At 41.4% G+C, this 27,475-nt stretch overlaps 1 protein-coding gene across 2 annotated transcripts; it reads left to right on the top strand.

The window, feature by feature from the left end:
* The first annotated feature begins 6,560 nt into the window (after nt 1-6,560).
* Nucleotides 6,561-27,400, top strand: LOC115005752 (EMILIN-1-like). Of its 2 annotated transcripts, none has more exons than XM_029427708.1 (13): nt 6,561-6,993; nt 14,164-14,289; nt 14,399-14,583; nt 16,321-16,559; nt 19,143-19,316; nt 19,455-20,546; nt 21,146-21,464; nt 21,685-21,903; nt 21,979-22,227; nt 22,392-22,583; nt 24,257-24,346; nt 25,066-25,200; nt 26,281-27,400. In XM_029427708.1, exons 1-13 carry the CDS (start codon nt 6,845-6,847, stop codon nt 26,601-26,603), a joined length of 3,492 nt encoding a protein of 1,163 aa, XP_029283568.1. In that variant the 5' UTR covers nt 6,561-6,844; the 3' UTR covers nt 26,604-27,400. The 2 variants fall into 2 exon arrangements, with proteins under 2 accessions (XP_029283568.1, XP_029283567.1); XM_029427707.1 differs by having other exon boundaries at nt 24,257-24,373.
* The last annotated feature ends 75 nt before the right edge of the window (nt 27,401-27,475 follow it).

Here is a 27,475-nt window from a genome sequence, read left to right as displayed (position 1 = left end):
TTAGTCTTCGTCCATGAAAAACCACAAAACAACTGAAAATCAAAGTCTGAAACGCTACTCCTCCGCCTGCGGGTAATCAAACCAGCAGCCTTTATGTGCCAAGATAATATGTGTGTCTGTATTTATTCATCTTCTATCATCTGACACACTGTGTGCAGGTTGGGAGTGGATGTGGTAGTAAAGATAGGGTTTGTCTTCACAGAGAATAAAGATGGATGAGATCACTGTTAACATTCATGCAGTTTATATAAACAACATCAGAGTTTCTGTGTGTGATAAAGATGGAAACTGGCTGCTGTGCTTTCTTTGTTTCCATCTGTTAATGAAACCACTGCTGATATCTGTCAGTACACGGTGAGGGCACAACACCATTGCTGTAGTACCCCTGAGCAACACGCTGAACCCTCTACAGCTCCTAGTAAATCTTTGTTATCCAGCTGTCTTTGAGCCTAACTCCAGTTATCAGTACAGTAAAGCTGTGGTTACCTTCCAGGATCCTGACAGGGACAACAACATAAAGTCAAATGGTTTTCCTGTTGCAGGCTTTAAAGTTACACCCTGGTTTAAAAACAGTTTATGACACTATATATAATGATGATATAATTATGGCTCCAAACGTTTACCTGTCAATGTTTACATTCTTTTTGAAATGCAGCTCAAGCAACACGAGGACACCCTCTGTTGTCTTTTATAATCCAAACTATTAAAATCTCCCAACATGTCAGATAGACCCATCAGACTGACATATCAACATATTCACAATACTTTGACTGCAGGAGTCTGAAGCCCCGCCCCTCCTCTGTCAGCTGGCCGTCCTGCAGGAAATCCCATCAGAGTCGGAGCTCAGGTGTAAACTGTAACTGTTGTTAAAGTGGCCGCAGCTCTGCACATATAGAACACTTCTATAACATTATTATAGATTTTTACTATATGAATATAAACATATATATACATTTTATAAGTGTCTGTTGTATTTGAACAAAAACGTATTTGATCGATATTGTTTTCTCTGTAATCTGTGCAGCAGCTACTAACTCCCCCTGCAGGTCTCAATAAAGTTTCTTCAATCGGTTTTTTAGTGCAGTTGTAAAACCACAGAAGAAGTCCCGAGGGTCTCTCCTGTTGATGTGTTTGTGAAGACTCCCATCAGTGGGGTCAAAGGTCACAGAGAAGAATTTAAGATGCTGTTTAATGGAGTAAACTGACTCTGCCAGGGTCTGAAATCAGTTTTATTTCTGAAACAGCCGGTTCTTTTCCTGCAGTGATACCTGACCCCTGCAGCAGCATCGGATGAAAGTTGAACCTATTTATTTATTACTTTCTTCAGTCTCAGGAACATCACAGTGTTTTTTAGACTTTATGTTTACATATGAACATATGTCTGTATTCAGTGTGAAGCACTGGTTCACATTGAACTGATACAATCATCGTTTTCAGGAATGTTTGGGAATGTGCAGCGGTGGAAAGTGGGTCAGGGAATTCCAGAAACACAACCACCACATATTGACCAAATTTCATCAGCGGAGGTGGAAACTTCTCTGCCTTCTCTTTCAGCAGGAGGCGGATAATGACAGAGGAGCGTGAACATCCTCACGCAGGGAAGACAGGAAACATTCACATCCGTTACACTCCACAATTAAGGTCCTGCATGTAAATGTTACTTAAGACAAGTATTATTAGAATATTATTACTGATCATTAATGTGTAAGTAGCATTTCACTGTTGTTTTCACATCTATGGTGTAGCTTTGTAAGTGTAAAACATGTTTAGATGTGTTGTACACGAGAGAGTAAGAGCAGGAAACTTCCACTGTTGTCCAATTAAAATGTCCCTCTCTCCTGAAACAGGGTTGGCATGCAGCAACTAGAGAAAAGTCCAGTTAGAGAACTATAAAATACAAAGACTCACGGTAAGGTGTCGGTGCTGAGCGCTGAGACAGGAGCGACCAGTGCTGGTGGATGGTGCACCTCCAAAACGTGACAAAACTGCATTGAAATGGCGCACCCAGGCATCATGTCTAGAGAGGGACATTCCATTGTTTGAGCTGCACAGATCGGATCTAAATGTGGACACTGGTCACACATTAATACAAGGTGTAAATGCCATCAAAGAGTCTATGGATCGCACTGTTTCTGTTGAAAAGTGGGACAGATAGGTCTATATACCTGAAAATAAATATGTATTATCAATTTCTAATTCAAACACATCATCACAGTTTAATCAGTTAAAACGATAGTACCTTTATAGCAGTAGCCTCTCCAACAGCGATTTCATCATCCATCTCGATGTTTCACTACGGACATCGCCCGACCCCCTCCTCAACCTGAACCAAAGTGTTTCAGTGTTCAAACCAATAACAGCAGAGAAAGTGGTAAATTAACGGCCCTGCTCAGATCTGGCATTAACATCTTGGGTGGTCCGATCCCACGTGGAAGCTTTAAGTACGTCAGTTTACACCAGCGCTTATATTATTATTGAAAGCGATATGCAAATAAAAACATACATAATTTCCGTTTGCACACAAAATATATACTGTATTTTAAGAAAATATCGTATATTGTTATTGGTGTGTTTTGTCACATCACATGTGTGTATTATGTTCAAATTTTCTGGAATATTTTATGAACTGTTAAGGTTATCGTCTCCCAACAGTCCCCGGGGACTGTCAGAGCATCACCGGGGATGAGAGCGAGCAGGCAGGTGTCAAACCAGTACCCGAACAAAAACACCGACAGTATGATAATAACATCCAGCACACAACATTCACTCCCTGTGGTTTCTATGATTTGAGAAATACTTTCAAAATACTAATGTTTCAAAATACAAAAAAACGTTAAAATACACACAGCTGCTCACACGTTGTGGACTTAAGTTCCTTCAATGCGGCCCGGACAATCTCTGTATGTGCTCTGAGAGTTCGGATTTCAATATGTCTTGGGTTCATTAACACCTATAGTTAGAGCTGCATGAACAACATGTTGATACTACCAGGTCTGAACAACATGTTAATACTACCAGGTCTGAACAACATGTTAATACTACCAGGTCTGAACAACATGTTAATACTACCAGGTCTGAACAACATGTTAATACTACCAGGTCTGAACAACATGTTAATACTACCAGGTCTGAACAACATGTTAATACTACCAGGTCTGAACAACATGTTAATACTACCAGGTCTGAACAGGATGTTAATACTACCAGGTCTGAACAGGATGTTAATACTACCAGGTCTGAACAACATCTTAATACTACCAGGTCTGAACAACATCTTAATACTACCAGGTCTGAACAGGATGTTAATACTACCAGGTCTGAACAACATCTTAATACTACCAGGTCTGAACAGGATGTTAATACTACCAGGTCTGAACAGGATGTTAATACTACCAGGTCTGAACAACATCTTAATACTACCAGGTCTGAACAGGATGTTAATACTACCAGGTCTGAACAACATCTTAATACTACCAGGTCTGAACAGGATGTTAATACTACCAGGTCTGAACAGGATGTTAATACTACCAGGTCTGAACAGGATGTTAATACTACCAGGTCTGAACAGGATGTTAAGACCGATGGATAATTACTATATGAAGAAACACTATGAATATATGAAGGAAATAAAGAACAAACATTGATTATCAAAAAGACACTGGATTATTCAAAATGAAGAAAGAAACATGATTTCAGTAGCTGCTGTGTGTATCACCTGAGGCTCTGACTCTGGAATGTATTTAATACAAAAGCTCCATTTAAAAACAGCCTCATAAAGGTGAAAACAGTGGTTAGTGTCAGAGATGCAGTCTGGGTGGTCTGCCTCACCCCCGGGAGGGCGGGGCTGAGGGGAGGTCAGCTCATGATTTATGAGATCTGATAAAGAATATTTCCACTGTAGCGTCCTGTTGTTACTGTCTCACCCTGTTATTCTTATTAAGATGAAAACATCAGAGTTGTTATCAGTCTGGACAGGTTCTACTCGTCTGCTGTTCGTGTTTACACTTCAAAGTTTTCTGAAAACAGTCTGAACTGAATTTCTTATGTTTGAAATGTATTATTATTCATGTCTGTACTGATGTCACTTGTGTGAAGTCCAATAAATGTCCTAGAGTTATGTCACTTGAAAAGTAAGAACATTTGGAGATGTGGGGTTAAGAAGAACCTCTGTAGCCCACTGCTATATTAAATATTAGCTGCTGCTAACATAAACCACCAAGCTCTACCAGAGGTGAGGACTCAAGTCGAGTCACTAATTATGATGACTTGGGAGTCGACTTGAAAAAGTCAAAAAAGACTTTAACACGAAAGACTTGTGACTTCACTTGGACTTGATCATTTGATTTGAAAATACTTCCCCCAAGCCCAAACATTAATAAGTGTTCCATGAATCAATGAATTTCTCTTTATTCCTGAATCAGCCAAAATTAACGCTATTCATTCCCAACAAGTCTACATTTAATTTCCCACTTTGTTTGAACTGACAGCATCCAATCAAGTTATGAAGAACTAACTTTATGTTACTGAGCTTCAGTTGGAAAAAATGATACCAAAGATAATTTCAAATGCGTACAAAAAGAATGTGTTGATAAATACAAAATGCAAAATGCAATATGCAAAACACGTGGGTTGAAAATTACAGACAGAGACACATTATGAGTTGTCTGAGGACTCGAAACCTAAAGTTTAGGACTTGGAAGTTGCAAAACAATGACTTGGTCCAATTTTTGCAATCTACCACACAGCCGTCAAAGGGAGAGGGGCATTGTGGGTAATGTAGCCGGCAGCTTTTGGACCGAGGAGGCCTGATGGGGCCCATTTACAGTTTGTGACCAGAATATGACAATAAAATACGCAATGATCATATTATGGTGACGGTTATCGTTATTATACGTCAGTAAGGCTGGAAATAAATCAATGCTCCACCCAGTGAGGACGCTCAGTGACACAAATCAAACACACCCTTGTTGGTCTTGTTGTTATCATCCCAGAGACTGCAGTTTCCACTGTTATCTACTGTGTGTGTGTATGTGTGTGTGTGGTTTATTTTGGGGAGCAGCAGATATGACATGATATTTTGACCTCAGGAAGCCTGCAGGATGTTTTTACTGTAACATTTCAAGGTTACATTTTGAATGATATTTCTTTATTCTAAAGAGTAGTTTGTAGCACGTTACATTACAGCTCAGTAATAACAAGGTAATAGTTTGATAATAAAGAAGTATTTATTAAGTAATAAAATGTAAATACCAACATAATAACCAGGTAACATGTATGTAACATGGTTATAATGGAGAAACACATTTAACGATAGCAATGAGGCAATACTATTTTGTATTAGTATATTGTTTGCTGTTTATGTATTTTCAATCCTGAAGCTGCAGCACGAAGTACACACATACTGTACTGTGTGTATGTACTCTGTGTGTGTGTACTATGTGTGTGTGCTGTGTGTGTGTTAATGTGATGTTTCCTCAGAGGGAAATATTCAAATCTTGTCAGTCTCACTGAGCATCAACATGTTTAACAAACACGTCGGGTTCACAGGTTAACACCTGAGTCCATAAAGAATACAGTGAACTGTGAAACCCTCACTCAGACTTTTCTAAATAACAAACAAAATTTTAATAAGAACAATAAAATAACCACTGTATTCTAAAGAATAGCACACTTCTTCCTGCTAAAATTACTCTTCTCATAAGATATTTTTTGTATCTAATATATAATTATTTCTCTTAAAACACAACTTTATTTTGATATATTTTGAAACAACCTCACTCCTTTTTTTTGTAACTTTTCTCATATTGTGACTTTTTATTCATGACGTTATTATTTTTCATGTTTGGAGTTACACAGAAATTAAAAAAATATATATATTTTTTTTTAAGTATTAATTTAATTTATTAACAAGCTGATATGAGTGTAAATATATTACATTAACAATGTGAAGCTCATTAACAACTTAGTTTTACATTTTGTACATTTATGTGTAGTTTTATAATTTTTAAGAAAGTAATAATCAATTATAATAAATACAAATAAAAGTAACTAAAGCAATGTGAAATGTATTCTTTAATTCAGGATTTAATTGTGTGCTTTCTGTTAGACAAAAAGATATCAGTGTTTCACACTAACATACAGTTTCCTGTCAGTTAATTTATAGTTTATAGAAACAAGCATCTTGCTGAAAAATATAATGAATAAAGAAACATTCAACAATCACCTTAAACTGCTACTAAAATAAAATGTTTGAAGAAACTTTTATTCAAAGAATTTAAAACTTATTTCTTCACATTAATAACGACATACTGGTCTTTTATTTATTTTACAGCCTGTTAATAAAAGCAGTATTTGTAATATCATCTGTTATTTTACACGTATTTTTACGAATATTTTACAGGTATTTACAGGTATTTTACGGGTCAGGGTTATCAATACTGGCTTCTGCAGGTGAGGGTGCAGAGCTGCACGTGTCTGGTTTCTCCTCCGGGAGGGGCGGGGACAGTTCAGGGGGGGGGGGGGGCGGTGATGAAGAGGAGGAGCAGCTGGTCCGGGTTCAGTCTGTCGCAACGTTTTCTTCTTCTCTTTGTTTCACATGAAAGGTTCTGATGGACAATCTGTGGCCGGACTAAAATCCGGATCAAACCTGCATTAAAGCCAGATTAAACCACGGGATAGACTCGGATTAAAGGCGAATGCGCAGCGGGACTGTGGATTCTGATTTCTGAGTTTGGATCAGAACCCGGGCCATGGGTCTGTAGGACGGGAGAACTTCCTGGATCTTCTGTCTCCACGCAGCTGTGATGGATCCTCGAGCTGATTATTGATCCGTGATTGAGTATTGATGAGCGGGATGGCCGCGCGCCTCCTGCTGCTACTGCTCGCGCTCTGGATGTGCGGACACGCCAAGAGCGCGTCTCCGCAGCAGCGACCCTCCTACAGCCTTTACACCAGCGGGCACGCGCACGGAGCTCGCGCCGCCAGCAGACACAGGTAGACTAAAGTACTAACACCACAGTGTAGAAATACTGTGTTACAGTAACTACAAAAGTATTATCATGAAAATGTACCAAAAGTAAAAGTCCATATTCTGTATAATAACATATATATATATATATATATATATGATATTATATTGTATTATAATTATTAATGCATCACTTTAATGTTAGCGCTGGTAAAGCTGGAGCTCATTTTAATGACTTTATAAACTGTGGGAGTTTGTGTATTCACCTAGAAATCAATAACGTTTGTCTCAACCTTGAATAATACTTAATGTCCACTGATGACGTAATTATGATGTTTTATTGTGAAAGAGTGGAAAGGAAATCAGAAGGTTTTCTATGTTAATCAGCTGTGTTTCCATGGTAACAAGCTCAGCAGCCTCTGAGGCTGTTTGTAAAGTAAAGTTATAAAGTATATAACGTTTCTAAAGTTATACAATTATTAAGTTTATAAAGTTATCAAATGTATAAAGTTATAATGTTAAGTTATTAAGTTATTAAGTTTACAAAGTTATAAAATTCTAAAGGTTATAAAGTTTATAACATTTGTAAAGTTTATAAAGTTATACAGTTTGTAAAGTTTATAAAGTTATGAAGTTTATAAAGTTATGAAGTTTATAAAGTTATAAAGTCATGAAGTTATGAATTTAGAAAGTTTGTAAAGTTTGTGTTGATATCATAATCATAATTAATTGTGTTCTCTGGAGTAACCGGCTGGAGCGACATAGAACAGGTAGAACAGCACAAATCACCGTACGGCACACAGCACACATTTAGTTTGTTCGTTAACTAAGTTATCTGTTTATGTTAGCTGAGTAGGCTACAGATACTACCGAACTGAAACTTTATTTCTCCTCCAGTTGGAACATGAGGGATTTAACCCTTTGTAGAGCCGTTGGAAACTATGTTTTATTTAAAACGCATATGCAGTTAATATCAAAAAAGCGGTCGGGACAATTTTAGGTAATCAGAAAAGTGGGACAATTCATATCACATATTACGCACATGCTTGCAGGAAACATGATGTCTGACTTGACTTTTTTCCGGAGGCGGTTGTTTCAGTGCTCATGGTTCCTTCTTTTCAGCGGTTTGAGTATTAAATGAGTTCCTCTGCCAGTTTCAGTTCCCTGGCAGTCCATAATATTTATTAGGCTCATATTAAGAACAGAGGTTGACGTAAACTGCACAGATTGTAAAGCCTTCTGAGGCAAATTTGTAATTTCTGATATTTGGCTCTATAAATAAAATGTGTCAGACCTCTTCACAGCCTTGTCCATTAGGCAGAGCAGATTTGCAGTCTTCTGCTCCACATAGCGTTCGAGCTTATCATGTATGGTGTTCATGAGTTTAGACATCATCAGACTGCCAGGAGGCGGGACACTGGATGGGGGAGCCTTCCCGCTTCTGTGGCCCAAATCAGCTGTTGTCCATGTTTCGTCTGTGGTGACTGGGATTGTGACTTTGGGCCGAGCCAGCTTTCTAAGTAACTCATTCACTGCATTCATCAGTTCATTAAGCACTGTGCTTGTATGGCTCTCACACAGGGGATGTGTTTGTAACACTGCACTTTTCATCTCCCAGTTTAAAATATAACGAACACTCACAGTCGGGTAACTCTGGAGGTCTAACCATCGCTGGTAAGAGCTGTGAGCTCACTTTGTTAGTGACGTGCGTGTGGGGAGCTCAATATAACGTCGCTCAACCCTAACCCTGATATGTTTGGGTGATGCCAATGTAGATGCCCCATCATGTTAAATTGTATACTGTTAGCTTACTTGACAAGTATCAAGCAACGCTGACAGACGGCCTCTTTTTTATTGATGATCTTTGAATAGCTTTAAAACGCTGTACAAATACAATGTATTAATATTATTATTAATATTATAAACAGATCAGCATCCTGGAGTTCATGGAGAGAGTACAGATGGACATTATTGCATTTAAAATTGAACTCCGGACCACCATTGACATTAAAGTTGATGACTTTCCTTCAATGTTTCGAGAGGAGTTTCACGGAGAAACAACCTCCAATACCTGTGAGATCCAAATAGAGTGCATGAAAGTAACGTGAAAGAGCCGGAGGCGGCCACCCACGCGCCTCTGGACATTAGCCTGCTGAGCAAGGAGGGGCAGAGGAACAGGATTTTTTCACAGATTATCTGTCTCATGCACTGCTATCAGGATATAGTGACAGCAAATATGACAAATAGTAATTTTCAAAGTAAAAAAGTAGTAGTAGTTTTGCCTCGGGGACCAGCCTCTCCTCTAAAGCAGACATCGCTCGCTGTGCCTTTGCCAGCGGACAGTCACAGGCAATACTACACCAGATCGACCCTCTTATATCTTCCTGGACTTCACCCCGGCTGTGTCCAAACTAACTAAACCACCCCGACGTAAAGTTTGGCCTTCGGTCCACAATGGTAAGAGACGTTCAAGTCTGCAGAGGAGGCAACGACATACACTAACCTTCCTGTGAAGAAACAACACTTTACCTCCATACAGTACTGAGTGACTTTGGTTGCACTTGCTTTATCTTCGGGAGCTAACTGAGTTACTTAGTATTTTTCTACCTTTTAAAGCGACACATTAGTATTTCCTCTCTGACACTAAATACAGTCCTGTCCTAGTACAGTGTGTGTGTGTGTGTGTGTGTGTGTGTGTGTGTGTGTGTGTGTGTGTGTGAAGACAGACGGTTGTTCAGTTATTTTGGTTTGTGTTCTTAACTACAAAGAGGTTAAAAAGAAAAAGCACTTTCCTGAATTGTTTACGTGTTTACCAGCTAACAGTTTTCTTCTGGCGGAAGAATATGATAACATTGGTAGTACTGCATTTCATCACCACCACGCACACGCACACACACACACACACACACACACGCACACGCACACACACACACATTGTTTGGCAGTGAAGAAGCAAATTGAAACAAACGCCCGAATGACTCATTTCCTGTTGAGAGAGTGACATCACTGTGTGTGTGTGTGTGTTAGCAAATATTAAAGCATCATCTGTAGAAATGTTTTGATGTTTTTCAGCATTATAATTTTTACACAGAATCCTACTCTGTGATTGGCTGACGCTCACATCCTACACAACAGCACGTCCACAGAGACGGATGAAATAAATGATTCTATGGATTTACATGAATTAAATGTTATGAATTTATCGGAACCTTCAGCAGACATTAAAACAGATTTCAGATAAAGTTAAGCCTCAAACATCATCCTCCACAGAAAGTACAAAACATTATATAAACAGATTTTAATGATGGAAACTCAAAATAAAGGTTTCCTCTGTTCCTCCATAATTACAGCTGACTGGAGGTGCAGGAACATTTCATTAATGTCACATATGAAGATATTTAAATGAAACATTTGAAAAGCCTTTTAATGATAACTGGAGCTACAGTAGATACTAAGTCTGGTTTCTCACGTATTCAACAATATGTGTGTTATCCTCGGGGGGGCACACAGTTACACTGTACCAACAGTTTTTAAGGTGGACTCGTAGTTGTGTTGCTCTCTATGAAGATTCACATGAGGAAAACTTTATTATTTTGTAATAAAATACGTCTAAAATAAAAGAACGAGATCACGGGTACAAGCGGCCGAAATGGGTTTTCTCAGACGGGTGGCGTCTCCCTTAGAGATAGGGTGAGAAGCTCAGCCATCCGTGAGAGACTCGGAGTAGAGCCGCTGCTTCTTTACGTTGAAAGGAGCCAGTTGAGGTGGTTCGGGCATCTAGTAAGGATGCCACCTGGGCGCCTCCCTAGGGAGGTGTTCCAGGCACGTCCAGCTGGGAGGAGACCCCGGGGAAGACCCAGGACTCGGTGGAGAGATGATATCTCCTCACTGGGAACGCCTCAGGATCCCCCAGTCGGAGCTGGAGAATGTGGCCTGGAGAAGGGAAGATTGGGGTTCCTTACTGGAGCTGCTGCCCCCGCGACCCGATCCCGGATAAGCGGTGGACAATGGATGGAAAATACGTCTTTATTTAGACTCAACGCAAACCCTAGATTTTGTCTAACAGAAACCTCGATCATGTAGATCTGCTCCTTTACCGTAAATACCTCGCTTCTGGATCAGTGTGTTTCTGGATCAGGGTGTTTCTGGATCAGTGTGTTTCTGGATCAGGGTGTTTCTGGATCAGTGTGTTTCTGGATCAGGGTGTTTCTGGATCAGTGTGTTTCTGGATCAGTGTGGATCAGTGTGTTTCTGGATCAGGGTGTTTCTGGATCAGTGTGTTTCTGGATCAGTGTGTTCTGGATCTGTGTGTTTCTGGATCAGTGTGTTTCTGGATCTGTGTGTTTCTGGATCAGTGTGTTTCTGGATCTGTGTGTTTCTGGATCTGTGTGTTTCTGTGTTTCTGGATCAGTGTGTTTCAGGATTAGTGTGTTTCTGGATCTGTTTGTTTCTGGACCAGTGTGTGTGTAGGTCTATTAGTGTATTAGTGTGTGTGTGTGTGTGTGTGTGAGTGTGTGTGTGTGTGTGGGTAAGTGTATTAGTGTATCAGTGTGTGTGTGTAGGTGTATTAGTGTATCAGTGTGTGTGTGTAAGTGTATTAGTGTATCAGTGTGTGTGTGTGAGTGTGTGTGTGTGTGTGTGTGTGGGTAAGTGTATTAGTGTATCAGTGTGTGTGTGTAGGTGTATTAGTGTATCAGTGTGTGTGTGTGTGTGTAGGTGTATTAGAGTATCAATGTGTGTTTGTAGGTGTATGAGTGTATAAGTATGTGTGTGTAGGTGTATCAGTGTGTAGGTGTATTAGTGTATCAGTGTGTGTTTGTAAGTGTATCAGTGTGTGTGTGTGGGTGTGTGTGTGTGTGTGTGTGTGTGTGTAGGTGTATCAGTGTATCAGTGTAGGTGTATTTGATTTGGATTTCATTGTATGTCTATGTTTGTTATGTTATTGTAGTTTTCTGATATTGAAAGCTGTATATTTTCATCTCTATAAAACAAAAATAAAATGTATTCAGTTTATTAAGAAGATTATGTTTATTCTAACGTTATTATTTAAATCAAATGTGATGAAATCACTTGACTTTAATTAAATGTGTTTCTGCTGTATAAAAACATTAATGAATGACAACAATTAGTTGATCAATATTTCCATCAATATTCCCTCTTTTTCAATAATTGAGTAAACAAACTCAGTAATAATAATAATTAAAGAGTCTGCTGCTGAACCAAGATCACACACACACACACGCTGTTTGCAGCGTTAATCTCTTCATCTGATGTTTTTTTGCAGTTTTAGCTTTGCATGTTTTCCATCAGACATTTATTCATACAGTCGACCACAGACTTCAAAATAAACGTTTAACTTTTTTAATTTTTTAATTGCCTGATACAGTGATTACAGAACAAATGAAGATAAAATACCAAAATACTTTATACAAAGTAAGACAAGACAAAATTAAACATCTGTAACTGGAAGAAATTTCCAAATAAAAGTCTTTCAATAGATCAGTTGTATGTAAAAAGTAAAAGTTTACAGATTTTATAGATTTACACTGTTTTGAAATAGCATTACCCGAAAATATCTGCACACACTGACCTCGCTCGACACACAGATGTTTGTCATTAAACCTGCAGCAGCAAAAGAAAAGTCTCCACATTTACAGACCTCTCTCTGTTGTATGTATATATATATATATATATATATATATATATATATATATATATATATATATATATACACACAACAGAGAAAGATATAGTGTATATTGTATCTACATATCCATGTGTCGAGACCCAGCCCCCCCACTGAGAAGTATAAAAATATTTAGGGTTCATTATGAAACTGTGGCGGTCCAGGTAGTATCGAGAAACACGCAGAAGGAGGTTGTGCTGATTGTAAATGTCACGACAGACTGGACAAAAGGATGACCTGTGAATGTTAAACTAATGAAAACATCTTTTCACGTCTGAGAGAAGTGACCAGTCGGTTGTATCATCTCTGAGTGTTCGGAGTTCATCACAGAAGCTGTAACAAATGTCTCTCTGTCTCTTTACTGAAGCTCTAACATTTCAGCCACATTTCACCGGGATCAAAGGGATGAAAACGTTCTTTTGTCTTTTTAAAGTGTTTCAACAAGCTCGCTGTAAAACGTGCAGCAGCGTTTTTTATCTCCAGTAAAATCATCTTTGTGGACAAGAAGACTTTTGGCAATAACAACAACTGAAGGTTGATCATATTGATATCTGCATTTTGTATTTTGTAAGGATTGATTGGAAGACTATATTAATTTGACCACAATTTGTGTCAATATTACATTACATTACAGTTCATTTAGCTGACGCTTTTGTCCAAAGCGACGTACAAAAAGTGCAAACAATCATGAGGATACAACTCCGAACAGCAAGAATCTTGCAAGTACATTAGCTTCAGATAGGTACAATCCTTTAAGTGCAGAACAATAGCTTTAAATAAACCAAACCAATATAAGTTTTTTTCTTCTTTATTTTCATTCGTCGATGTGCAGTCGAAACAGGTGAGTTTTCAGTCTGCGACGGAAGGTGTGAAGACTGCCTGCTGACCTGACATCAATGGGGAGGTCGTTCCACCATGTTGGAGCAGGATAGCAAACAGGCGGGTTTTGTTTGAGGGTCTCTGGGTCCCACTTGCAGTGAGGGAGTTGCAAGCCGATTGGCTGATGCAGAGCGAAGTGAACGCACTGGGGTGTCTGGTTTGACCATGGCCTGGATGTAGGAAGGGGCTGATCCATTCACAGCACGGTAGGCCAGCAAAAGAGTCTTGAAGCAGATTCGGGACACCACTGGTAGCCAGTGAAGGGAGTGGAGGAGCGGTGAATTGTGGGAGAACTTGGGTAGATTGAAGACCAGTTGGGCTGCTGCATTCTGGATGAGCTGTAGAGGTCGAATGGCACATTAACTTAGTAAAAAACTCAGTAAAACAATATTCTCACAGTCTAGTAGAAGATCCTCCAAGATTCAGAAGCACTGTATATATACTGTACATATGTATGTACATACATATATATATATACTGTATATATATATACACAGTATATATACATATATACATACATATATATGTATATATATATATATATCTGAACTAAAATAAATAATAAAATGTTTCTGTTGCTGTTTATCCATCACGTCTCTATTGTGTGTTTGTGTGTGTGTGTGTTAAACAGGAACTGGTGTGCGTTCGTGGTGACAAAGACAGTGAGCTGTGTGGTGGAGGATGGAGTGGAAACCTACATGAAGCCTGATTATCATCCCTGCAGCTGGGGGAGCGGACAGTGCAGCAGGGCGGTGCTGTGAGTACACACAAACTCACGCACTCATATACAAACATACACACACACACACTCACACACTCACACAAACACATATAGAATCCACGTACGTCTTCCTCCCTCTCTGCAGATACCGGACCTACATGAGGCCGCGGTACAAAGTGGCGTACAAAATGGCCACGGAGATGGAGTGGAGGTGTTGCCATGGTTACAGTGGGGCGGACTGCAGTGAGGGTCCGGTTGGAGGAAGCAGACCTCAGGAGGGACCGGGCTGGGGGGCGAGCTCTGGATCTGAACAGACTGCAGGACACGGCGGTGAGTGAAGTTAGACAAAAAAGGGGGAAAACTAAATCTGAATATACTGTATCTTTTTGTTTCCATCCACAACCATTATGTGATTATATAATCTGGACGTATCCTTTAAACATGGACCTGCACCACAAGACAACTGTGGGGATGATAACCCGGCTGCTGAGTTAGTAACATTTAAGGGAAATTAATGCATACAGATGGAGAGGAGGAGAGAGGTGTAAGTCCCCCGGCAGTCTAAGCCTATAGCAGCATAACTAGGGGCAAGCCCGACCTATAAGCTTTATCACAAAGGAAAGTCTTCAGCCTGCTCTTAAATGTGGAGAGGGTGTCTGCCTCCAGAACACAGACTGGGAGCTGGTTCCACAGGAGAGGAGCTTGATAGCTGAAGACTTTGGCTCCCATTGTACCATTGGAGACTCTAGGAACCACAAGGAACAATGTATTCTGGGAACACAGTGGATGGAAGGATAGAGCTTCCGTGAGCAGTTATCAGTTAGCTCAAATTCAGCCAGACCAAACCAGCCCCTGAGCTCTGATCCCGGCATCTGCAAACTTTCTGTTGCTCCCGTTACACAGGTTAGACCGGGCTCCACTAGCCCGCTGTAACTCCTGGAGTTGGGCTTTTTGCTCCACCACAGACACTAACTGAATCGTGGTCTCCCAGAGCCGCTGCAGGCTCTCCTCCCAGTGAAGAAGTCCCCCTTCAAAAAACAAAAACCTGAGTAATTTCCTCGTCTCTGGGGTGGCCGGGACAGCCAAGCCAAGAAACAAACGTAACAAAAGAGAAACACACTGATGGCGAACATAAAGTACGCTAACGCCACACGTGAACATTACATGACAGCTCTCAGAGTTTCAGCGCTTTGGAGTACTACTGTTAGTTAGAAGTAGGCTTTTTTTTATAACTGATGACAATAAATGTAGATTGTATGGAGCCCGTAGTAGAGGTGAAATGCTGCACCCTATTTCTTTGGAGCAGGTGGTGTTAGTGTTCTTAATTTGGAGTCAGAGTTTCTATCTTGAATCAATCCAGTAAACTTCTTATTTATCTCAAAACATTTACACTTATTTAAACATAAGACAAGCATGGAAAATACTCTCAGCTGAGAGACAATCCTGTTTCACAGCACCTCTCTCTCCTCCTGCTCCACAGAAATCATCCCGCCTCCAAGCCAAACGCCCTTCATGTACTCCGCCACTGGGGGTTGTCTTCTTCCCCATTTGCCCCTTTTAGGCACATAGGCGTGTCCACAACTATTGGCGCAGATGTCTTCCTTGGTATTTCTTCACCCCTTGTGGAGGGGAGTACCTCTAGCATGTATTACACTAATATTTCTTGTCCTGAGCAGTGAATACATTCAGTATATAATATTATATACATAAATACATATAGTAATTGACTATTACAAATTGTAGTAAATAAAATACATAGTAATACATTAAGGAGTTAATTATATCACAGTGGCTCGGTGCTACACATACCTTTGCTGTGAGGAAGGTTACATCGGCTCTGTGTGAAGCGATGAGAATATTGTTCGGAAATCACATGCTTCATGTACGTCATCATTTATTCACTAAATCTCAGGCAACAGGAAACAGTTTTTAAACATATCTCTTCTCAGTGGAACACATGCACAAGGCCTTCTACTCTGTATGAAAGTCATCTGTGAGCTGTGCTGACCTCTGTTGGTAACATGGATTATGGTCTGACTGTAAAAGCTTTTGCTTCTTTTCTTTCAGGGCGAGTTGAGAACGAGAAGATGAGGCAGTTGGAGGAGAAGATCCAGAGTTTGTCCAAAAACCTGCAGGACCTTCAGTCCAGCTTGATCACCATGAACAGAGGAGGAGGAGGAGTGGGGGGAGGAGGAGAAGGTACATCTTCAGGAGGGAGACACCCTGCTGATGCAGCTCAGCCAGAGATTAAAGAGACAATTCACAGCATTCAGACCAAACTGGACCAGCTGGATAACCGCACACAGGTGAGTCACCCAATACCAATACATAATTACATTAATACTAATATGACACAAAAATATATAATATTGGTTTTATTTTTCCTCTAAGTCAAGCTTCAAAGTCATACCTCTTCTTTTCAGAGACAAAATCAGACATAGGGAACTGGGACGTAACCATAACTAATTATATTGTAACCATTAGTAATTATATCGGTAACGATTACTTATCAAATGTATTTATATAGCCCAATATCACAAATTACACATTTGTCTCAGTGGGCTTTACAGACTGTACAGCATACGACATCCTCTGTCCTTAGACCCTCGCACCGCACAAGGAAAACTTCCTAAAAGAAACTCCACAATTAAAGGGGGAAAATGGAAGAAACCTCAGAGAGAGAGACTGAGGAGGGACCCCTCTCCCAGGAAAGACAGACATGCAATATATTACATTACATTACAGTTAATTTAGCTGACGCTTTTGTCCAAAGCGACAATAAGTGCGAACAATCAGGAGGATACAACTTCGAACAGCAAGAATCTTGCAAGTACATTAGCTTTAAATAAGCCAAACAAAAGTGCAACATACAGAAACAATAGAATATGAATTCAACCACTAGCTACAAATAAGCCAAACCAATGGAAGTGCAACATACAAAGAACAGAATTTATTTATTTTTTATGAAAATATTTTTTAGATGTCTACAGGATAAACAACATACTAAAAATACAACATCTATGTGATAGAAATGATGATGCGATTGTATTTAAAAAATAGAATCCAGGATGATGTCAAAAAAGCTTCTCGTTGCCTGGGTGTCAGGTTGGACAAGGGCAATAGGTGCAACCACGATTTATGATCAAGACGTAACCATTAACCTGCCAGATGAGAGACACAGAAACTCCGGATGCTGAGTTAGTAACATACATTTAAGTGACATAAATGCATACTGATACAGAGGGAGAAGAGGAGAGAGAGATGGGGAAAGGAGGAGGAGAGAGGTGTCCCCTCGCAATCTGAGCTCATAGCAGCATAACTAGGAGCTGGTCCAAGGCAAGCCTGAGCCAGCCCTAACTACACGCTTTAAAGAGGAAAGTATTGAGCCTGCTCTTAAATGTGGGGAGGGTGTCTGCTTCCCCAACACAAACTGGGAGCTGGTTCCACAGGAGAGGAGCTTGATAGCTGAAAGCTCTGGCTCCCATTGTACTCTTAGAGACTCTAGGAACTACAAGTAACCCTGCAGTCTGGGAGCGCAATGCTCTAGTTGGTTTATAAGGTACTATGAGATCTTTAAGATATGCTGGAGCGTGACCATTAATTGATTTGTAAGTCAGGAGAAGGATTTTGAATTCTATTTTGTATTTAACCGGGAGCCAGTGCAGAGCAGCTAATACAGGAGTAATATGATCCCGTTTCCTTGTTCTTGTCAATGCATGTGCCGCTGCATTGTGGATCAACTGAAGAGTCTTAAGCGACTTTTTGGGACAACCTGATAACAATGAGTTGCAGTAATCCAGCCTTGAAGCAACAAATGCATGGACTAGTTTTTCTGCATCATTTTGAGGCATGATGTGTCTTATTTTTGCAATGTTATGTAGATGAAAGAAGGCAGTCCTTGAGATTTGTTTTATGTGGGAGTTAAAAGACAGATACTGATCAAAGATGACGCCAAGATTCCTTACAGTCGTGCTGGAGGCCAAATTAATGCCATCCAGAGCTTCTATGTCATTAGAAAATGCGTTTCGGAGGCGTTTATGGCCAAGTATAATAACTTCAGTTTTGTCTGTCTTTAACATCAAAAAGTTGCTAGACATCCAAGTTTTTATGTCCTTAAGGCTTGAAGTTTGGCCAATTGATTGGTTTTGTCTGGTTTAATTGATAGATATAATTGGGTATCATCCACATAACAATGAAAGTTTATAGAGTGGTTCCTTATAATATTGCCCAAAGGAAGCATATATAAGGTGAATAGAATTGGTCCAAGTACAGAACCCTGCGGAACTCCAACACTAACTTTGGCTGTCATGGAGGATTTATCGTTAACACATACAAATTGAGAGCGCTCAGATAAATAGGACTTGAACCAGCTTAGTGCTGTTCCTTTTATGCCAACACAATGTTCCAGTCTCAGTCTCTACTAATTCTATAGGTAACCATTTCTAATTATATCGGTAACCATTACTTATTATATCAGAAACCATTACTTATCATATTGTAACCATTACTAATTATATCAGTAATCATTACTAATTATATTGGTAACCATTACTAATTATATTGTAACCATTACTGATTATATTGTAACCATTACTAATTATATAGGTAACCATTTCTAATTATATCGGTAACCATTACTTATTATATTGTAACCATTACTAATCATATTTGTAACCATATTAAGTATATTGGTAACCGTTTACTCATAGCTGATGAAGGGTGGACAGATCCACTTGATGTGGCTTAAATTAGTTTGTCTCGCTGTGGAAATGAGCAGAGATTGTTGGTGCAGTTTTGTTTTTATGTTGGTTTTTAACATTAAGTTAAAGACAAAACTGTACTTGAATGTTTTAATGAGAACTGTAGCTGAAGGGTCTCTGCTCTAACAGGCTCATGATAAAACACTTGTCAGCATTAACAACCACCTGGTGAATGGGAAAGGGAACGAGCTTGATGGCGGTCCGCCTGGCGGAGGACTGAGTGGAGGAAGGCTAAATTCGCTGAAGGAGGAGATCCTCCGGGAGTTGGAGAGGAGGGTGTCGCTGTCCTGCTCGTCCTGTCAGGTATCACATCAACCTCCGTTATGAGCCATTCATCCAAAATGATATATATAAGGCTTCTGACCCTCTCTGGGCATTCTGACTGAAGTGTGTGAAGTAGAAATAAAATGACTACAAGAAAACATAAACTGTGTTTTACAGGCCGGTGTGGAGGATCTGCGCAGACAGCAGCAGGAGGACCGAGAGAGCATTCGAGCTCTGGAGAAGGAGCTAAGTGCCATGGACATTCGGTATCGGCAGGGCCTGGATGGTCTGAGACGGGAGGTGGTCCGTCTTCGAGGATGCTGTGACAACGTCAACTACCTCCAAAACCGCATCACTAACGCTGAGCTCAAGATCAGCTCGGCCTCAGAGAACTTTGATGTTCTGCAGAACCGGCTAGACAAGCACCTCAGCGGAGGAGGCGGCAGCAGCAATACTGAGAACGGCGGCAGCAGAGAAGGAGGGTTGGGAGGCGGCGATGGAATCGGTTTTGGTGGGAGAGATGTTGTGGTGACGGAGGATAGACTGGACAATCGGCTGAAGGACCTGGAGCGGCGGATCAACAACACTGTGCAGCGGACTGAGCAGAGCTGCTCATACCTGGAGAACGACCTGAAGGACTACTTCCACAGAGAACTGGGGGACCTGAGGACAGTGTTTCTGGATCGGTTTGATGACCAGGCCTTCAGGGTTGCAGACATGGAGCTGGACGTGGGGCTGGTAAAGGACAGGCTGAGTGGCCACGACAAGAGGCTGTCGAAGCATGAAAACAACACATCCACCATGAGCCGCAGTCTGGAGGAGTGCAGCTGTGGTGGCTCTGAAAGAGGAGGAGGAGGAAGAGGAAGTGGTGACTGGGGAGATGGAAGAGAATCTACAGCAGGTGGATCTCCAGGAGGTGGATCTACTGGAGGTGGATCTCCAGGAGGTGGATCTACAGGAGGATCTACAGGAGGTGGATCTACAGCAGGAGGATCTACAGGAGGTGGATCTACAGGAGGAGGATCTACTGGAGGTGGATCTCCAGGAGGTGGATCTACAGGAGGTGGATCTACAGGAGGAGGATCTACAGGAGGTGGATCTACAGCAGGTGGATCTACAGGAGGGGGACTATCTGGGATGGGAGGGGAACGAGAAAGTACGACAGAGAAATCCCTGGAGTGGAGAGTCGTGGCCAACGAGGATCAGATTCGACACTTTAACACTGAACTCAAAGACCTGTCGGTGTCCGGAGACTCTCTGCACAACAAGGTGAGACATAGTGCTGATATTGTGACCCCATTTTTCATCTTCATCCTTTGTTGATATTTTTATATCAAAAGATATTGAAGCATGATCATCATTAACTCTCTTACTGGGGAGTAACCAACAGTGATGTGAATTTAAAACGAATATCAGGTCACTAAAAGAAACTCAGATTAAACTGGTTTAAATAAAATATTTAAAAGGACATAGTCACACGTACGAAATTAACTTCCATTCTATGCAAGCGAAGGGGCAAATAAAACATTTGCTTCCGCTGGAGTTCAACTTTGGTTAATTTATACCGGGGATGTCGCAGCCTCAACCACATCATGGATATTGGTTGAGGCTTCGACACCACATGGCACCGCCTACATTCTGCACGGCTATCGCCTCGATAGGCGAGATTCTGTTACTGCATTGCCTATTTCTCACCTCAAATGTCTTCAGGAACATATTTTACTGTACTGTTTAGATTTAAAATGTTGCCATGGCCAGAGCAACACCACCTCGGCAGGCGGTGGTCACTCGCCTGCATGTGTGGCCTTGCCCTTATATCACTGTTTGATATGATCGTCATGAATATTAACGTGTGAATCATCCCCGAGGTTGTGGACCTTAGTCATGATGTGCGTAAGATCAAGGCTCTGACCGGGGATCACGGCGAGTACTTTAACCGAATCGTGACTGAAGTGGAGATGCTGGGGCAGGACTGTGAGTTGTGTGGGAAGGCTAAGGACGAGCTGCGGAGGCTGAAGAATCACTCCCAGGATGCACTTGGGCGCATGCAGAACCACATCGACAGACTCCAGGTCAGACTGGACTCAGGCAGAGAGGGCTGCTCCCAGATGTGTTCACAGCTCGAGGACGATGTCCGTCAGCTACGAGACGATGTCAGGAGGTGCACCTGCCCGGACACATCCATAGGTAAGATCAAGTGTGCTTTCTAAACCCCCCCGAGATGATTGGAAGGGAAAGGGACGGTGGGTCGAGGATTCTGAGACAAACGAGGCACGTGCTGACAGGGAATAAACAGGCGATGACAGGTGATCAGAGGTGTGGTTGAGGCATGGCCCTGCTCCCGAAACATAAATTTACTAATTAACTTCATATAATTAAGTTATAATGCAAACTAAACTCCCATTAGGTGGTGGTTCTGGTGGTTCTGGTGGTCGTGGACCGGGGTTGGGTGCTGAAAAGCCTTTAGATGGCCACAGTGTGATCGGAGGCTCCATCAATAACAACCATCTGAAGACACTGCAGGGCGAATTGTCCGAGGTCATCCTTACCTTCAGCGCCATCAACGACACCCTGAAGGGCCTCGAACACACGGTGCAGAAACACGGCAGCGTCATCACCGATCTTGGTGAGCCCCGCGAGCTAACACTGACTCTGCATTTATTGACTCTCTTAGCTAACTTTCATCCTTTCACGCTGACAGGAAACACAAAGGATAAGATCATCTCTGAGCTGGACAAAATTCAGCAGGAGGTGACGGAGCACATTGAGGAGAGCCACGAGCGGCTGCATGGAATGGAGCGGGACATCCGGCGGTTTGAGAGCACAGTCCTGGTGGAGATGGGAGACTGTAAGAGGTCTGGAGACGGGCTGGAGAAGAGGCTGTCGAAGCTGGAGGGAGTGTGTGGGAGGCTGGACGGTGTCTCAGACTCCATCCTCAACATCAAGGAAGGTGATGGTGATTAATTTTCCCTTCAGCAAATCTCCTACATTTTCATATTATCTACAAATCGGTATTGTAAGGTGAGGTGCAGAGTAGCATGATGTGTCCTATTGTCTTCATGTGTTGGGATGTGTCCTATGTTTATGACGTGTTTGGACGTGTCCTGTGTTCAGGACTGAGCCGACACGTTTCCAGTTTGTGGACATCTGTTTCTGGTCTGAATGAGTCGGTTGTCCATCACGGAGGAATCCTGGACTTCATCAAGAAGAACCAGGACGATGTGTACAGCAGGATGAAGAACCTGAACTCGAGCCTGAACCAAGTCCTCAAAGACCTGGAGAGTTTCTCTGAGCATGACCTGCCTGGTGAGCTGGACTCTACTGTTTATATTATATTCAAATCAAATCAAATGTATTTATATAGCCCAATATCACAAATTTGTCTCAGTAGGCTTTACAGACTGTACAGCATACGACACCCTGTCCTTAGACCCTCGCACCGCACAAGGAAAAACCCCACAATTAAAGGGGAATAATCAGGGAGAGCAACTAAGGAGGGATCCCTCTCCCAGGACGGACAGACGTGCAATAGATGTCGTGTGTAGAGGATAAACAATATAGTAAAATTATAACATCCATGTGACAGAAATGATGATGTGGTCAAATGTTTTAAAAAAGGATGAATCCAGGATGATGTAATAAAAAAGGCTCCCCAGTTTCTCCAAAAATAAATATTAACATGGGCGTTAGGCAGGACCAGGGCAGCAGGCGCAGCCAGGATTCATGATCCAGACGTAAAATTTATCAGTGGCATCCTGCCACATGAGAGACACAGAAACTCCGGGGAGGATGCCCCGAATGATGAGTTAGTAACATACATTTACATAAAGGCATACAGATAGAGAGTGGATAGAGGTGTAATTCCCCCGGAGCCTAAGCCTATAGCAGCATAACTAGGAGCTGGTCCAAGACAAGCCTGAGACAGCCCTAACTATAAGCTTTATCAAAAATGAAAGTCTTCAGCCTGCTCTTAAATGTGGAGAGGGTGTCTGCCTCCCGAACACAAACTGGGAGCTGGTTCCACAGGAGAGGAGCTTGATAGCTGAAGTCTCTAGATCTAAAATTACAATGGGAGCCAGACTCAGTCTTTTCTATTACTGCGCCTCACAGTGTAGTTCAATAAAGCCTATGAAAGAGCATCAATTCCTCAGGTTTCACTCACATTTACCACTCACTCACCACTGAGGGTGAAACTGCATTTCAGGAAGTTCTTCCTTTTGTGGTGCGAGGTTCTAAGGACAGAGGGTGTCGTATGCTGTACAGTCTGTAAAGCCCACAAAGATACAAATGTGTAATACGTGATATTAATTATATTAAAATAGCAGCAGCACCAACTGCTGTAGGATGTTAAATATATATATCATTAAATTACAGGTCATTTAGTAGACGCTCTTATCCAGAGCGACTTACAGTGAACTAACTACAGGGACAGACACCCTGGTGCAACTCAGATTATACCTGTACTTTGCTCAGGGGTGCCCTGTTATTGAACTCACAAGCATCCGGTGTTTTGTTTGGAAGGCGTACCACTAGATCACTAGGCCATCACCACCATTATAAAGCTATAAATATATTTTAATAACCTACAGGTTTTCTGTTCTGTATTGAATGTATTGTTCCCAAGATATGATAATTCTGATCAAAATATTGTATTACATTTTAACGTGTCCAATGGACAAAACTTTTCTATGAAGCACAGCTGCATCATCTGTCCATTGTTTTGTTATACCGCTGTATTTTATGATATCTATCAGATTAGCATAACAGCGTTTGTGAAAACCTATATTTACTTTTATATATAAGTTAAAAGGTTAAACCCTCAGCTGTAACATGCTAACACAGTTACCAAACAGAAACCTCTTAAACAGCTTCAGACCCTAACCCAACTCTATTTAAATCAAGTGGAGAAGCAAAGGATGAATTTGGAGGGGTTGTATCAAATGAAACATTTTCAGTCCTTGTCATTAATCTCATTACAGGCCTGCCTGGACCCCCGGGACCCCCAGGAGAGAGCGGCTTTAATGGGCTGCCGGGCCCCCAAGGGCCTCTGGGAGTTCCAGGACAACCAGGTGAAAGTGGAGCACATGGTCTGCCCGGTACGACTGATATTTTACATATTATATATTCTGGTAAACATATTGATGGAGGCAGTAAAGGTTTATAAAATAAATGAACAGCATCCTCTGTATATAAAGGTCATCTGTACATTAGCATTTAACCATTATTATGAACCCAGACATGTATTATTTCATTACAACCGTGTTTCTGTCCAGCCTGGTCTCCTGCAAAAGTATGTTCCCATGTAACTAAACTGCGTTATCAATTACGTTTCGACTGAAACGTGTTTTCTCCCAGATAACAATATTTATAATCAAAGTTTGTGTGTGTGGGAGGGGGGTGAGGATGTACGGATCACTTTCAACACTGATTATTTTAACTTAGGTTCATAACTTAAATAACGTAACAAACTTATTTTTAGCCTTCGCTGTACAGATTGTAAAGCCCCCTGCGGCAAGTTTGTAATTTGCAATATTGGGCTTTATAAATAAAATTTGATTCGATTTTTTTCTTTCAATTATCGACGTTTCCTATATGTTTAAAACTGCGACTGTAATCCGGGAGAGAATACGTTTCCCTGAAATACGTATATATAGCGTCGTAGGGGAGACAGAGTTGTTCTATTTCATATGTATTATAGTATTGTTAGCTAACGTTACAGCTAAAAGCCGTTGCCATTACTGTACGCAGTAAAGATGCTGTAACCACAGAATCCTTTCTGTGTTTTCAGGTCTGCCCGGTGTTGACGCTCATGTTCCCAGACTGTCGTTCTCGGCTGCTCTCACTTTTCCCATGGAGAGAGCGGGAACCATCATCTTTGACAAGATCTTTGTAAATGAAGGAGACTTCTACGACCCGAGAACAGGTAAACGTGATTCAGCAGAGAGTGCCCCGATCGGAGGCTCGTCCAGGTTAACGTCACTTTGAACATTGAACTGCTGCTGACTTGTATTTCATTGTCTTCAATGGCTGAATGGGTAAAATATCTTAATGCAGCCATTTACCATCTAAACCAGTGATGGTGAGCCATAGAAGAAGCTGGTGGTCGAGTCTGGAAGTTATGAGGGCAGACATGAGAGTTTCGGCAGCAGCAAAGGACAAGTAAGGTTGGAGGTGGAAAAAAACAGTTTTAGTAATGTGTTTGACAAGGTCGTGGAGCTGGATGGAGGGGGTGACGTTGGAGCCATTGGTTTTGTTGCATCCATGTTTTGATATCAGTAAGGCGGGCGGTGAGGGTCGAATCGGTGGTGGGTGTGATGGTCTTGGAGCAGAGGTAAAGTTGAGTTTCGTTGGCGTAGCAGTGGAAACCGATGCCATGTTTTTGTCTGAGGAGAAGGATGAAGAGGAGGGGACCTAGGACTGAACCCTGGGGGACACCGTGAGTGACGGTGGAGGATTTGCAGTTGGTTATGGAGATCTGTCTGTCACAGAGAGATGAGAAGAACCAGGGTGGTGCCAGTTATTCCTGTGTTATGCTGAAGGCATGAAGGACTGAATGGTTGATGGTATCAAAGGCTGTGCAGAGGTTGACGAGGATGAGGATGCTGAGGAAGCCGGAGTCTGTAGATAGATGTTGTTGGTGATGTTCAGTTGGGAAGTTTCTGTGCTGCGTATGGAGCAGAAGCCGGATTGGACGGGTTCTTAGAAGTGGTCCATTTAGAGTAAAATGGACAATAAAGCAGGATATGCTTTAGGGCGGCGCTTCCTTGTGATTGACAGGTCGCTACCACTATGTTGTCCATGTTTTTATCTTACAACTTTAAAGGTAAACTATGTAGAATTGTCGGTTGCAGTTTTTAAACACATATAATTAAAGTTGCTTTTAGACATTTTAACGAGGAAAAGTTACACATTATGATTTAATACATGATGTTGAAATAGTCATCTGCTCTCAGTGACTGATGATCTACTTGTGTTGATCACACACTCAATTTGTCACCTCCAGGGACTTTCACTGCTCCCGTGGACGGACGTTACTTCTTCAGTGCCATCCTGACGGGTCATAAGAATGAGAAGATCGAGGCGGTTCTGTCAAAGTCCAACTACGGCATGGCCCGGGTGGACTCTGGAGGCTACCAGCCCGAAGGCCTGGAGAACAACCCCGTGGCCGAGGCTAAGACCCCGCCGGGATCTCTGGCCGTCTTCAACATCATCCTGCCTCTGCAGACCCGCGACACGGTGTGCATCGACCTGGTGATGGGCAAACTGGCCCACTCCGTGGAGCCGCTCACCATCTTCAGCGGCACGCTGCTGTACGAGGACATGTGAGGGGAACCACGACACGCCAGGAGATCTGATGCTGTAAACGGTCTCTGTATTCTCACGTGTTGGTTATTCTTCTAATGAGTGTGACCCAGGGTAACAGGATCGGCTGACTTTCGGATGGATTTGGAACAAAAGTGTCGGGCAGACAATGGACCAGATGTTGTCATGGCAACATGTGAAAAACAAAGAAAGCTTTATAGAAGCAGAACGTGTTTCTGTTGGATTTTTATAATAAACTGCAGCTTTTCCTGTTTTATTTCTGTTTTATGTCCTGCCGAGCTTCATATCATTCCACTGTGATTGAGGCTGGAAATAAATCCATGAAAGTCCAGGTGGAAGAAATGTACAATGTAAACTGCATTACAGCTAAAATTGTTATTGAAGTTTTATTAACAAAATGTACTAAAAGTTTTAAAAGTATTGGGACAAATTCACAATATTTATGTTAGTGGATAAATAGTTTAACACTAATGTAAGCACAAGCAGCTGAATGATGAACATAACTCATTATTATGAATTACGTATTTTAATGTTTTCACCATTGGAGCATCAGTTACTCAACGTGTCAACACATAATGTGGTGAACCAAAGATATTTATAACGTTTGTACTATCAGCTTCAGTTACATGGAGAAAAGGACTTTATAAACTTTATCTTCTGACAGACCTGAGCTCCAGTCTTCATGTTAACCTGTTTTTACACTTCTCACTTCTGTAATGATGAATAATGTTCACTGTCATTAAACAAACAAACTGTGTTGAATCTTTAGCATGATAATCTTGATAAATTCATAAATTATATTGGTCGTCTTCTGCTTTCCTTTGATACCAACACAGCGGATGTCCAGGGAGAGAAACAGCAGCATCTGCATGAAA

The sequence above is a fragment of the Cottoperca gobio genome, unplaced genomic scaffold (genome assembly GCF_900634415.1).
Source record: "Cottoperca gobio unplaced genomic scaffold, fCotGob3.1 fCotGob3_360arrow_ctg1, whole genome shotgun sequence".
Taxonomy (NCBI): Eukaryota; Metazoa; Chordata; class Actinopteri; order Perciformes; family Bovichtidae; genus Cottoperca; species Cottoperca gobio.
Note: the sequence above shows the minus strand (reverse complement) of the source record. Positions and strands in the feature narration are given on the sequence as shown.